General features: G+C 48.8%; 1 protein-coding gene across 2 annotated transcripts in view; it reads right to left on the bottom strand.

Annotated features, from left to right (window-relative positions):
• Window positions 1-253: 253 nt before the first annotated feature.
• LOC147101672 (adenylate kinase isoenzyme 1-like) overlaps window positions 254-15,038 on the bottom strand; it is a 191,884-nt gene continuing 177,099 nt past the window's right edge. For both annotated transcript variants that reach the window (XM_085965447.1, XM_085965448.1), the window contains 2 exons: window positions 6,151-6,342; window positions 254-3,800 (listed from right to left, as the gene is read on the bottom strand). In XM_085965447.1, coding sequence (XP_085821573.1) covers window positions 3,732-3,800; window positions 6,151-6,342 — 261 coding nt within the window. In that variant the 3' untranslated portion in view covers window positions 254-3,731. The remainder of the gene's footprint in view (window positions 3,801-6,150; window positions 6,343-15,038) is intronic.

Raw genomic sequence — 15,038 nt, 5'->3', positions numbered from 1 at the left:
GGCAGCTGCGAATAGTAGATCTGAAGCTCCAAGGCAGGCAGAGGGTGGAACTTAGCTCGGTACTCGCAGCGGCAGGACTGATTTTCCTTGGCTTCAGAGTCCTGTGCACCCTTGCTGCCTTTTTCTAAATCTGCTGCTTAACGTCGAGATGTCCCGATGTAAATGGGAACCGGGTTTGCTGGCAGTGAACAACACAGCAGAAGCCAAAACTGCACGTCCAACGACGGCGGAGAAACTCCACTCAACACACCAGCGAGGTCAGTTTTGTTTTTATTAAATTTACATTCAATCACCTCCTCCAGTCCAACTATCAGTTGAGGCTCCAATAAATACTGGTACAAGTTTGGGTTTGTTTGCAACAGCGATAGAGAAAAAAAAAATTGCCGGTTTGCTTGACAACACGGGAAGAAAGAAACGACAAAAAGATGGTGCCCGTCTACAACCCGCTACAATACTTCTATAAATCACCAATGTTTTGGACTCGCGTTGTGTGATATTGGCGACGAACACATCGATGGGACTGTGTGAAATTCTTTGCTATTAGAATAAAGGCATTAGCTGTTAGCAGTTTAAGTAAAACACCAAAGAAAATGCGCATGAATGCAGCAAAACATTCGTTTACCAATAGCACACAGCGTGATTACATTGGCAAATGAGCATTCTGGATTTAATTTGTTCAGATACTGTGATTCCCTCCTCTCCGCCAGTTTGTTCATTCAAACACCATACAAGGCTTTTTACAAAAAATGTGTGACTGTTTTAGTAGTTGATAAAAAGAGCACGGAAAGAATGAAATGTTATTTAGGAGGTTGCAGGTGCGGATTATCCACAGTAAGATTTCACACGGAGAAAGACATATTCAGTCTGTGAACAGTGTCTTGCTTTGACCCTTTTACATGAAAGACTGCAGACGGTAACCCTCCGAGGGACTGCACTCGCACTTCTGCCTCAAAATAAAAATATACAAGACGGTCAAGGTATTTTTTTCTCCTGAAATTTATTCCGAGAGTATGAAACACAGGTAGTGATATTCTGTAACTGGATTTCACAATAGCCAGCCCCAGAATTTCACAGACAGGTCACTGCTGTACATGTTAGATTACATCTAAAGTTAAGATTATTGATTGTATTTTTTTTTAATGGAAAATTAGTTTCAAGTCTTCAATGGGTTAAGCGTAACAGGAAGGAAGTGGTTCTGAGGAATGCGTAATGGGATATAAAAATACAGGAATAACAACAGAAAATGCTGGAAAAACTCAGCAGGCCAGGCAACATCCGTGGAGAGAAATTAAGAGTCGACGTTTCGGGTCGAAACCCTTTTTCAAAACTGGAAAGGAAATAAAATAGATCGAAGGCAGGGCTGCGATAGAACAAAAGAAGTAAAGAGACATTAAAAGGTATTCAAAACCAGACGAGATGGTGATAGGACAGTGGAGACAAAAGACGGCTCAGATTAGGTGTGAAGTGTACTGGCAGGATGAGAGACAGCTGCCATGTGGGAGAGAGAAAAAAAGGAAAGGGGGGGGGAAGGGAAGACCCATCAAAGGGGTGGGAAAAAAAATATAAGTAAAAATGTAACAGGGGCCGAGGTTATGATCTGAAATTGTTGAACTCGATATTGAGTCCGGAAGGCTGCAAAGTGCCTAATCGGAAGATGAGGTGCTGTTCCTTTGTTCTATCGCAGCCCTGCCTTCGAACTATTTTATTTCCTTTCCAGTTTTGAAAAAGGGTTCACCCGAAACGTCGACTCTTAATTTCTCTCCACGGATGTTGCCTGGCCTGCTGAGTTTTTCCAACATTTTCTGTTGTTATTTCGGATTTCCAGCATCTGCAGTATTTTGCTATCGTTATATAAATACAGGTCCTGGTAGGAATAAAAGGGCTGCCATTTGCAGAATATTGGCTCCAGTTGCCATCTTAGCAAAAGCTGGAGAAAGATGTCTCTCATTGGGGTATAAAGGATTTGTTTTTCAGCTAATACAGTACTTTGTTTATTATGGGAACTCTTGCAAGTTCACAAACAAGCCACAAGGGTATGAAAGGATATGGAACCAAGGCAGGCGGATGGTGATAAGATACAGATCAGCCATGAGCTCATTGAATGGCGGAACAGGCTCGAGGGGCTGAATGGCCTCCTCCTGTTCCTGTGTTCCTAAGTCGATTTTGATTTGTCCAGCTGGTCTTGGGCTCTGGCACAGGCTCTCTCAGCAAAGGCCCCCCATGGTTTGACGCGTCACTGATTGTGCGCCAATCTTCGGAATAGGGGTCTGGATTGGCTGGATGACACACCTTTAAAACCAACTTTCAACCAATGAAAACCCAGCTGGTATTTTTTTTCGGGGGGTGGGGAGGGGCAATTTCTCCCACCTCAAGGAGAAAGTGGGAGTTTGGAGAAGAGAGGAGAGTTAAGTGAAAGATCTTAAAATGATCTTTGAAGCTAATTAAGGGGATAAGACTGATAGATTAAACAGACCAAAAAAACACACTAAAGTTACAATAATGGAAATAGGAGAAAAAAGGGGCAAGGCAAGCTGCATCAAAGTGGCTAAAATTATTTTGTCCTTTTGAATTTGGGTTAAATATTGTCATAAAAGCTATTCCAGATGTATGAATAGATTCCATACTGTAAAATTAGGGTCAATTTCAATGTCATAGTCTGCAAACTGAAAACCAAAAAAGAAAACTGGTTAGCACAGAAGAACATTCATTACCAGCATAACAACAGAAAATGCTGGAAAAACTCAGCAGGCCAGGCAACATCCGTGGAGAGAAAATAGAGTCGACGTTTTGGGTCTAACCCTTTTTCCCGAAATGTCGACTCTATTTTCTCTCCACGGATGTTGCCTGGCCCGCTGAGTTTTTCCAGCATTTTCTGTTGTTATTTCGGATTTCCAGCATCTGCAGTATTTTGCTATTCATTAGCAGCAGCCTGCTCCAGACTTTGATGGGAAAGCTCTGGTGTGCAGGGAGCCTTTGATCACTGAAAAACTCCAAACGATCTTAGCACAAAAGGGATCAGTTTAACAGTCTCAGACTGTGATGCGCTTGACAGTTTTAAACCGAATTACTAGCGTGAACCTGGCTGGGAAATCAGAGGCTCCGTCAGGTGGCAGAAAACCATCAAATACAGAAAATAGCCATAAGTGACCTCAATCTCCCAGCAGATTGCCTTGCTGGGAGCTGAAGTATTGGCTCTTGTGGAGCATAAACGCCGCCATGGACTGGATGGGCCGAAGGGCCTGTTTCTGTGCCGTATCTCCTATGTAAATCCTATGTAATAATATTCTGTGATTGATGCTACTTGACAGATAATCAATCGATTGTGACCATGAAAATGCCTGAACACATCTGCCTTCTGTTTCTGGGTGGGTGCTTGGAATACAAAGCAATGAGAGCTGGGGTCGCACCATTGCTTGCTGTGGAGGGGGTCATCTTGACATTAAATGGTGCCGAGTCCCGTTCTATTCAGTGGATGTTGTTCGAGAGTCCAGTGTTGGGAGGTACAATTTCATGGTGTGCCTGCAGTGACACCACACAATGCAGAAATGGATCCAGTCAGGTTTCCAGATGAAAAGCCCTTGGATTGCCAGCCACCTATCAGCTTAACCAATGATGCTGCTTTCTTCGTAACACTGTCCAAGATTGGCTGAAAGTGAGACTTGGAGGATTAAAGGCTTTGCTTGGGGGCAAAGGGAGAGGAGGGGTATTGTTGTAACACTTCTGTCTTCCGTTCACTTTAACGCATCGAGAGCAGCCACAACTTGAGTGAAGACATCGTCCACTGAACCCTCTGCATTTATCTAACGATCGAAAAGAAAAGTATAGACAGCAGCTGAGTAAATTGAGATTTCCTTCTCTTTTTTAAAATTAAAGACAAGTACAGTCCTGTGTTTCCTTCTAATTCTAACCTCCCCCGCCCTGCCCCGCCCCGCCCTCCCCTGCCCCGCCCCTCTCCAGAAGGTGACTCTATCTTTCTGAAGTACGGATCCACAGGAAACATATCTACACACAAAGGGTGGTAGAAGTTTGGAACGCTCTTCCGCAAATGGCAATTGATGCTGGGTCAATTGTTCATTTTAAATCGGAGATTGGTAGATTTTTGTTAACCAAAGGCATTATGGGATACGGGGCCAAAGGCGGGTGTATGGAGTTAGGTCACAGGTCAGCCATGATCTCATTGAATGGCGGAGCAGGCTCGAGGGGCCCAATGGCCTCCTCCTGTTCCTATGTTCACAGGTGCAGGCTGCCCTCTTGTACCTCAGACTAAATGGCCATTCTTAATTTGCGAGCTGGACAGAAGGCTATTCCACTGTGTGGGGCGCCACAGTCAAGACCAATCCTGTCCCAATGTCCACAAAGACACACTTTCCAGCAGGAGAGTGCTAAGGAACAGGAGTGTGGGTGACTTTTCCTCTCCAGAGCCCAAAGGGACTGAGGCTAATTGTAGCAGCCCCGATATCTCACTATAAAGAAAGACTTGCATTTCTATAGCGCCTTTCATGACCACCGGACGTTTCAAAGCGCTTTACAGCCAATTAAGTACTTTTTGAAGTGTAGTCACTGTTGTAATGTAGGAAACGCGGCAGCCAATTTGCGCACAGCAAGCTCCCACAAACAGCAATGTGATAATGACCGGATAATCTGTTTTTGTTATGTTGATTGAGAGATAAATATTGGCCAGGACACCGGGGATAACTCCCCTGCTCCTCTTCGAAACAGTGGCCATGGGATCTTTTACGTCCACCTGAGGGAGCAGACGGGGCCTCGGTTTAACGTCTCATCCGAAAGACGGCACCTCCGACAGCGCAGCACTCCCTCAGCACTGCACTGGAGTGCTGTGAGTATAGCGGTGATCAGCCAACTCGGCATAGAACGGTGTTCAAGCCTGGCGCTTTACCTGTCTCTATGAATAACTGGGCAGTGAATTTACCAACTGATCCATTGGGGAGGAGCTGGGTTTTTCCTTTGGGAATAGGGCCTGTGTGGGTAGCATGGCATCCCTGATGTGATCGGTTGCGCTCTGTCTGAAGCCATGACGGTTGTGCTAATGCAGCTGGTCTTAAATGGAGTCAGCGGAGGAATTTGAGGAACCACGATCTCTGGTATAAATCCCTCTCTCTTTGCGTCTCTGGTCCCCCTCACGTCAAACACCAGGTAGGCCCAAGGATCTGCTCCCAGGTTTTCACCAATGCCACTCTCTGCCTGGTGAGGGCAGGGGCTCTGAATGGAGGCTCGGAGCTCACGATTCCTGCCCCTACCAACCAGAAAAGGTTAGGGCCCCCAGGCAAGCCAGCAGCCAAACACACCAGCGGTGCTACTCCACCCACCTAGGCCATCTTTTACCCTATTTTGATTGCCGATGGTGGCCCTGTGTAGTTACAGGGACACCCCCTGCCTCTGCGGCCATTTGGACAACCCAACCCAAACTCCAGGGAGTGCAGCGAAGACTCACCAGACTGATACCTGGGATGGCAGGAATGACGTATGAGGAGAGCTTGGGTCGATTAGGCTTATATTCGCTGGAGTTTAGAAGAATGAGAGGGGATCTCATTGAAACTTATAAAATTCTAACAGGACTAGACAGACTAGATGCAGGAAGGATGTTCCCGATGGTGGGGGAGTCCAGAACCAGGGGTCACAGTCTAAGGATAAGGGGTAAGCCCTTTAGGACTGAGATGAGGAGGAATTTCTTCACCCAGAGAGTGGTGAACCTGTGGAATTCTCTACCACAGAAGGCAGTTGAGGCCAATTCATTAAATATATTCAAGAAGGAGTTAGATATATTTCTTAAGGCTAAAGGGATCAAGGGATATGGGGAGAAAGCAGGGACAGGGTACTGAATTTGGATGATCAGCCATGATCGCATTGAATGGCGGAGCAGGCTCGAGGGGCCGAATGGCCGACTCCTGCTCCTATCTTCTATGTTTCTATGTTTCCAGATGCACAAAATCCAGACATTCACACAGATTACCCAGGAAACCCCTAATTTGGGTGCCGTGTGGTCCTAATTCCAGCAGTTTATTGACTTCCTAGGCCACCTCGGAATTGAACACATGGAGCTGGGATTTCAGGAAAATGCTCCCACCAATGTGTTGTTTTCTTTTGCTACTCTCAGAAGTGTTGTCACATTCTCGCTGTTGCAGGCCTCACCTTCCTGATGATGCCCCTGTGGTGATAGAAGTCGATGACGGGTTCTGTTGCTTTGTAGTAGGTCTCCAGACGTTTCGTGATGGTTTCTTCATTGTCATCAGCGCGCCCGCTAGTTTTCCCACGTTCCAGTAGGCGTTTGACCATTGTTTCTTTACCAGCATCAATGTACAAGAGCAAGGTAGGAGGGCCGATCTATTGGGGCAGAGAAAGCACACAATCAACCAATCAGCTGAAGGACATTGGTCCAAGTGTAGCTCAGAATTCTCATTCCCCTGTCTCGTTTTCTTTCTCACTCTTGTCTGAAATCAGAACCCGAGTTTGTTTTTCTTATTTCGTGAATTTTGCATCCTTTAGTGTTGGGGATGGAAGCATTTCCACTTTGTGCATCCAGTGTCAGTGCCAAACACTCCCAAATCAGGTACAGCACAGATTGGAAACAGAGCAAAGCTTGCTCTTCACTGTCCCATCAAACACTCCCAGATCAGGTACAGCACAGATGGGATACAGAGCAAAGCTCCCTCTACACTGTCCCATCAAACACTCCCAGATCAGGTACAGCACAGATTGGATACCGAGTAAAGCTCCCTCTACACTGTCCTATCAAACACTCCCAGATCAGGTGCAGCAGAGATTAGAGACAGAGCAAAGCTCCCTGTACACCATCCCATCAAACACTCCCAGATCAGGTCCTGCATGAGTTAGGCACAGTGTAATGCTCCTTCTTCTCTGTGCCAACAATGTGCTGTAACTCTCACCTCAGGAGACTACTCCCTATTGCATCAGTGCGACATTTCCACATCCCACACCAGCCATCCTTGTGGCTTCTTTCAGTGACATGATGTAATGTGCATGATTTAGTAAGGCTCTTTTCCCCGCCCCCCGCCACAACTTTCTCCCCTCCTTTGCAAAGTAAAGCCTGAACAGTGAGTGTTGACAGGTTATTTGACCATGAAAGTTGTCACAGCCAAGCAAGATCTTATCTTCACCTCTTTTTCACACACACCCATTTTCCAGTAAAGGGTCACTTGGGAGCAATCAGGAGCAGGAAGCCTGGCTGAATGTTTCCCCCCTCCCTAGCCCAGTTAAGCTGCTCCTTTGACTGAGATGTTGAGGGATAAATGAGGTATACGTGTATTGAAATGATTTCATCATTACTTCTTCACTCTTGTATTCAATTACCCTATTTATAAAACTCCCAAACTCTATCGGCCATTTTATACCTTTTTTAGTCTACCTGCACTCATTCTTTCAGTGAAGTATGTATTTCAACCCTATTCAGAGAGCAGGTGCTAAGAATGAAACTCACCTGTACCTGCGCTCCCCAGTAAATACTGGACGCTCTCTGACAAAACATATTTTTTTATTCGCTTATGGGATGTGGGCGTTGCTGGCAAGGCCAGCATTTATTGCCCATCCCTAATTGCCCTTGAGAAGGTGGTAGTGAGTCATTTGCTCGGCCATTTCAGAGGGCAGTTAAGAATCAACCACATTGCTGTGGGACTGGAGTCACATATAGGCCAGACCGGGTAAGGACAGCAGATTTCCGTCCCTAAAGGAACCAGATGGGTTTTTATGACAGTCCAATAGTTTCACAGTCACCATTACTGCTCCAAGGTTTTTATTCCAGATTTATTTAATTAACTAAATTTAAATTCAGCAACTGCTGTGGTGGGATTTGAACTCACGTCTACTGTGATCATTACAGAATCACAGAAACCCCACAGTGCAGATAGAGGCCATTTCGGCCCATCGAGCCTGCACCGACACATATCCCACCCGAGCCCCGTAACCCCTACACATATCCCACTCTATCCCCGTAACCCCACGTATTTAATCCCCCTAACACTAAGGGTCAATTTTTTTTTATTTTATCATAGCCAATCAACCTAACCCGCACATCTTTGGATTACTAGCCCAGTGACATTACCACTACGCTACCGCTCCCATAAATATGTACTTGGGCAGTCTGTGTATCTGTATCAACAAGAGTGCTGAATGTTGTCCGACAGCACGGACTGGTGTGCGGCAGGGACAGAGTATTTTCTCTCCCGGTAGACATTGTGCGAGTTATCTGACCTCATCACAAGCTGGGACAGTGCCACACGGCTCAGAGCCTTGTTGAAGCAGCGGTAAAGTACCCTTGGTTAAGCGCAGTATCTGCACTCTTAGGGCGAGAATTTCCCAGGGCCGTGGAGGCGGGAATGGAGGTGTGTGGGGTGTTAAAATCGCGAAATCGGTGGGCATGAACCCATCCCGCCCCCAACCCGCCTCCATGCCCGTTTCCCAGGAGGCGGGTACCCGACCTGTGCTGGGAGCCGCCTCCCCGAGGCGGGAAGGGGATTAGTGCCAATTAACTGCCTGTTAACAGGGGGGGGGGGGCGGGAGAATTCAAAATGGTGGCCATGGGATCTTTTACACGCACTGGAGAGGGCAGACAGGACCTCAGTTTAATGTCGCATCCGAAAGACAGCACCTCCGACAGTGCAGCACTCCCTCTCTACCGCACTGGAGTGTCAACCTGGATTAAGGTGTTCAAGTCCCTGGAGTGGGACTATGAACCCACAACCTTCTGACTCAGAGGCAAGTGTGCGACCCACTGAGCCAACAGCTACGCAATCAGTTTTTACATCAGTTACACAGCAATAGTCTGGGCGAGTGTGGTAAACCACTTTTATCGTTCACTATCGTTACACTATAGTTATCACTGTTATATCGTTACTCTATGGTTATCACTGTTCACACTGTTGTATCACTATACAAGGTCACCTCTTGTCACGCTGCTATACCTGGGCTGACCACTGCTGACTCCGCCCATGACTCCACCTACCTGCCCAGGTATAAAGGTAGTCGACTGGCTGGCATTCCTCCTTGTTGTATCCGATCACCCACGAGGGTGGGCTCTGTTATTTAGCCAATAAAAACCTATAGTTACTTTCTTAACTCGTCGCTTTTCATTGGATGAATTTATAGGTATATCAATTTTATTGGCTAAATTTTAAAATGTCGACACTTGAGCAGTCAAACGACCAGCCAAACGACCAGCCAAGCGACCAGCCAGACGCCCAGCTACAACAGCCACAGCAGCCGGCCTGGCTGCGAGCCCTCAGACCACCGTACCTGGACCTAAACCCACAGGCAGCAAACTCAGCCCTTGACTTCGAACACTGGCTGAGCTGCTTCGAAGCCTACCTGGGAGAATCCGACGTGCCTCAGAAATCCATGCTAAGAGTTCTGAACGCCCAAGTGAGCCCTAAAGTATTCGCACCCATCCGGGACCTTAAAACATACGAGGACGCCATCAACCGGCTGAAAAGACAGTACCAAACCCCGGTAAATTCCATGTATGCCAGACACCTCCTAAGATCCCGCCCGCAACAGCCAGGAGAGCCCGTGGAGGAATTTTTACGGGTGCTACAAGCACTCGGCAGAGACTGTAACTTTAAAGCGGTAACGGCGGCAGAAAATACTGAAGACAATGTCCGCGATGCCTTCGTGAAAGGCCTGCGGTCCGACTACTCACGGCAAAGACTACTGGAAGCAAGGGACCTCGACCTGGACAAAGCTGCAGCCCTCGCTCTCTCTCTAGAGGTGGCCCATCGGGACCTCGAGGCATACTCAAGGTACTGTAACTCGCGACCCTGGGACTTGGGACCGACCCCGACCGCGATACCCCCCGCAGCAACCCCCCTGGGACCTACCTCAGCGTCGGCGTCCCGGACCCGATCGAGACCGCCACCCCCGGTACCGGCTCCGACATCGGACCCCCGCGATCGGGCCGCCGGCTGCTTCTTCTGCGGCCAGGCGAAACACCCGAGGTCGCGCTGCCCAGCCAGGAACTCTACCTGCTCAAACTGCATGAAGAAAGGCCACTTCGCTAAGGCCTGCAGAGGTGGATCATCAGAGGCCAGCAGTGCCTCATGCGAGCTGTGGGGGTGGCCATCTTCCTTCAAGGCAACAGAGGCCAGCATCCCCACATGTGAGTCATGGGGCGGCCATCTTTGATACAGGCAACCGACACCAGCAGTGCCTCATGTGAGTTATGGGGGCAGCCATCTTCTCCGCCATTTTGCCCAACCTCGTGGGAGACGCCATTTTACCCACCACGCCCGACCGCCACCGTGCCTCTAGACCCGACTACCGCCTCAACCGCAGACTACAACAACTCGCTCAGCTATACACTAGCCTCCGTCACGCTGGACCAGGCCCGCCCGCATCACCTGTCCAAGTCGATGATGGACATCAAAGTAAACGGCCATGCCACGACCTGCCTGTTCGACAGTGGAAGCATGGAGAGCTTCATCCACCCAGACACGGTGAGCCACTACTCCCTCCCTGTCCTGCCAACGCGCAACGGGATCTCGATGGCATCGAGGTCACACGCCACAGACATCAGCGGCTACTGTGTTGTGACCCTGTCGGTTAAGGGTACGGAGTATAAAAATTTTAAACTCCTCGTCCTGCCCCAGCCGTCCTACTAGGCCTAGACTTCCAATCCCACCTCCAAAGCATCACGCTAGCATACGGCGGACCCCTCCCCCCACTCACAGTCGACAACCAGCAGATTTTAAACCGCCCACCGCGTAACACCTGCGGCCTATCCACCCTCAAGGTCCCACCACCTTCCCTGTTCGCTAACCTCACCCCCAACTGCAAACCCGTCGCTACCAAGAGCAGGCGGTACAGCGCCGGGGACAGAGCTTTCATTAGCTCTGAGGTGCAGCGTCTCCTGAAGGAGAGCATCATCGAGGGGAGCACCAGCCCCTGGCGTGCCCAGGTCGTGGTCGTTAAGACCGGCAATAAAAACCGCCTGGTCATCGACTACAGCCAGACCATAAACAGGTACACCCAGCTGGACGCATACCCCCTTCCCCGCATATCTGATATGGTCAATCAGATTGCGCAGTACCGGGTATTCTCCACCATCGACCTTAAGTCGGCTTATCACCAACTCCCTATCCGCCCTGAGGACCGCCAGTATACAGCCTTCGAGGCGAACGGCCGCCTCTACCACTTCCTTAGGGTTCCCTTCGGCGTCACCAACGGGGTTTCGGTCTTCCAAAGGGAGATGGACCGGATGGTTGACCAGAACGGGCTGCACGCCACGTTCCCCTATCTAGATAACGTCACCATCTGCGGCCGCGACCGGCAGGACCACGATGTTAATCTGGAGAGATTCCTCCGTACGGCCCAACGGCTGAACCTCACCTACAACAAGGATAAATGTGTGTTTAACACCTCGCGCCTTGCCATCCTCGGCTGTGTAGTAGAGAACGGAGTCATTGGCCCCGACCCTGAAAGAATGCGCCCCCTCATGGAGCTACCCCTCCCCCACTGTCCAAAGGCACTGAAGAGAACCCTGGGGCTCTTCGCCTACTATGCCCAATGGGTGCCCAATTATGCGGACAAAGCCACACCCCTCATGAAGTCCACATCCTTCCCCCTTACGGAGGAAGCGTGCGCAGCCTTCTCCCTCATTAAGGGAGACATTGCCAAGGCCACAATGCACGCAGTGGATGAGTCCATCCCCTTCCAAGTCGAGAGCGATGCATCCGACTTCGCCCTAGCCGCCACCCTTAACCAGGAGGGGAGACCGGTGGCCTTCTTCTCAAGGACCCTACAGGGCCCTGAGATCCGACACTCGTCGGTCGAGAAGGAGGCCCAGGCGATCGTGGAGGCGGTACGACGCTGGAGGCACTACCTGGCAGGCAAACGATTTACCCTCCTTACCGACCAACGTTCGGTCGCTTTTATGTTTAATAACAAGCTGAGGGGCAAAATCAAGAATGACAAGATCTTGAGGTGGAGAATCGAGCTCTCCACCTATGATTATGATATCTTGTACCGGCCAGGTAAGCTGAACAAACCCCCCGATGCTCTGTCACGAATTACATGCGCCAGCGCGCAAAGTGATAGACTTCAGACCCTCCACAACGACCTCTGCCACCTCGGGGTCACCAGACTTTACCACTTCATTAAGGCCCGCAACCTGCCCTACTCCATCGAGGAGGTCAGGACCATGACCAGGAACTGCCAGACCTGTGCCGAGTGCAAACCGCACTTCTTTAGGCCGGACAGAGCAAGCCTGATCAAGGCCACCCGCCCCTTCGAGCGCCTGAGCATCGACTTTAAGGGGCCCCTCCCGTCCTCTGACCGTAATGTGTACTTCCTCAACATTGTTGATGAGTACTCCCGTTTCCCCTTTGCCTTTCCCTGCCCAGACATGACCAGTACCACGGTCATTAAATGCCTGAACGACCTCTTCGCCTTGTTCGGGTTCCCAAACTATATACATAGTGACCGGGGCTCCTCCTTCATGAGCGAGGAACTCCGTCAGTTCCTACTAGCGAGAGGTATTGCGGCAAGCAGGACCACCAGCTACAACCCCCGAGGGAACGGCCAGGTGGAAAGACAGACTGACATACCAGAACTGGTAGTACACTTCACCCCGCCGGACTCAAATCTAAACAAGGGGTGAATGTGGTAAACCACTTTTATCGTTCACTATCGTTACACTATAGTTATCACTGTTATATCGTTACTCTATGGTTATCACTGTTCACACTGTTGTATCACTATACGAGGTCGCCTCTTGTCACGCTGCTATACCTGGGCTGACCACTGCTGACTCCGCCCATGACTCCACCTACCTGCCCAGGTATAAAGGTAGTCGACTGGCTGGCATTCCTCCTTGTTGTATCCGATCACCACGAGGGTGGGCTCTGTTATTTAGCCAATAAAAACCTATAGTTACTTTCTTAACTCGTCGCTTTTCATTGGATGAATTGATAGGTATATCAGCGAGTGCTTCTCATTCTTCTTTGAGCTGTTCCTCACCAGGAGGAACGCTCAAAGTCTCTCACACCCACTACCTGTGGATCCTTGTACCAACAAACAGCAGTCATCTGAGATAACCAGAAGAAGTCTGTTCTTTGATTACTGACTCGAGTAAAATAAAACAAGCACGCGATTCTTCATATTCTAAATCCGCCCTCCGGGAATCTTTTCTTGGGAGCTGTATAATGAAGCCATATTTTTGCTTAAATACAAGGCACCCTGCCACAGAAGGTAGGTACAATACCCTTTCATTATCGTGTATAAATAATGATTTTTACACCAAATTAACATGCATGAGAGAAATGTACACTGAAGACTGGAGCTAATGAATTATTGGAGCACAGCATCTATGCACTTGACCCAGAGCTCCACAGTGCAATACTATCAGGACTGGCAACATTCGCAAAGCTATTGTTGGTGTCGTACTATTGCTTTAATGCACATAAGGGAGGAGAATCGCGTGCATTGAGGCATTCGCCATCACAAGTGTCTGTAACAGAAACTCTTTCATTTCAAGCGGTTTCACCTTACACTGCGCACAACTGGTTTATTTTCATGATGACTGAATCCCTCACAGCTTTCGGGAAACGTGGCTCTACCCAGAATTTGTGTAATACTAAAATCAAATCCCCACGTATCCAAATTTTCCCATTTAAAAAACAATTTCCAACCACCATCCCTACGTTCCGATTGCATTACCTCAGTTGCGACCTCTCGGCATTCCATTGGAATATGACGGAAATTCTACGCTATTATCACAGGGGCATCTAAATCTTAAATTAAAACTGACAATTGGACAGGTACTTGAGGATGAGCAGCTTACAGTAGATAGAAAGGATCTAGATGTAATATCTCCAAATTTGCAGGACGACACACAGCTGGGTGGGCGTGTGTGCTGTGAGGAGGATGCCGAGAAACTCCAGGATGATTTGGACAGGTTGGGTGATTGGGCAAAAGCATGGCAGATGCAATATAACGTGGATAAATGTGAGGTTATCCACTTTGGTGGCAAAAACAGGAAGGCAGATTATTATCTGAATGGCAATAGATTGGGAGAAGGGGAAGTGCAACGAGACCTGGGTGTCCTTGTGCACCAGTCGCTGAAGGTAAGCATGCAGGTGCAGCAGGCGGTTAAGAAGGCAAATGGTATGTTGGCCTTCGTAGCGAGAGGGTTTGAGTACAGGAACAAGGATGTCTTGCTGCAGTTGTACAGGGCCTTGGTGAGACCACACCTTGAGTATTGTGTGCAGTTTTGGTCGCCTTATCTGAGGAAGGGTGTTCTTGCCATGGAAGGAGTTCAGCGAAGATTCACCAGGCTGATACCTGGGATGGCAGGAATGACGTATGAGGAGAGATTGGGACGATTGGGCTTGTACTCGCTGGAGTTTAGAAGAATGAGAGGGGATCTCATTGAAACTTATAAATTCTGACAGGACTGACAGACTAGATGCAGAAGGATGTTCCGATGGTCAGGGAGTCCAGAACCAGGGGTCACGGTCTAAGGATAAGGGGTAGGCCATTTAGGACAGAGATGAGGAGGAATTTCTTCACCCAGAGAGTGGTGAACCTGTGGAATTCTCTACCACAGAAGGCAGTAGAAGCCAATTCATTAATACTAGCTGGAGTGCCTGGCGGTGCCGAGGGTTTTTTGAGGGCATGTTGTTATGAAAAGTAGAAATAATTTTTATATATATATATAAATGAGTTTGTCTGTCTGTCTGTCTGTGTGGGAAGGAGAGAGAGAGAGAGAGGGAAAGAGAGAGAGAGAGGGAAGAGGAGAGAGAGAGAGGGAATGAGAGAGAGAGAGGGAAGGAGAGAGAGAGAGAGAGAGGGAAGGAGAGAGGGAAGGAGAGAGAGAGAGGGAAGGAGAGAGAGAGGGAAGGAGAGAGAGAGAGAGGGAAGGAGAGAGAGATGGAAGGAGACAGAGAGAGAGAGGGAAAGAGAGAGACAGAGAGGGAAGGAGAGAGAGAGAGAGAGGGAAGGAGAGAGAGAGGGAAGGAGAGAGAGAGGGAAGGAGAGCCATTTTGTGAGGTCGGCGGGAAGTTTGAATTGCG

This window comes from Somniosus microcephalus, chromosome 23 (genome assembly GCF_052327205.1).
Source record: "Somniosus microcephalus isolate GS21.2 chromosome 23, FLI_Smic_1.0, whole genome shotgun sequence".
Taxonomy (NCBI): domain Eukaryota; kingdom Metazoa; phylum Chordata; class Chondrichthyes; order Squaliformes; family Somniosidae; genus Somniosus; species Somniosus microcephalus.
The sequence above is the reverse complement of the archived record's forward strand: the minus strand, read 5'-3'. Positions and strand labels throughout refer to the sequence as shown.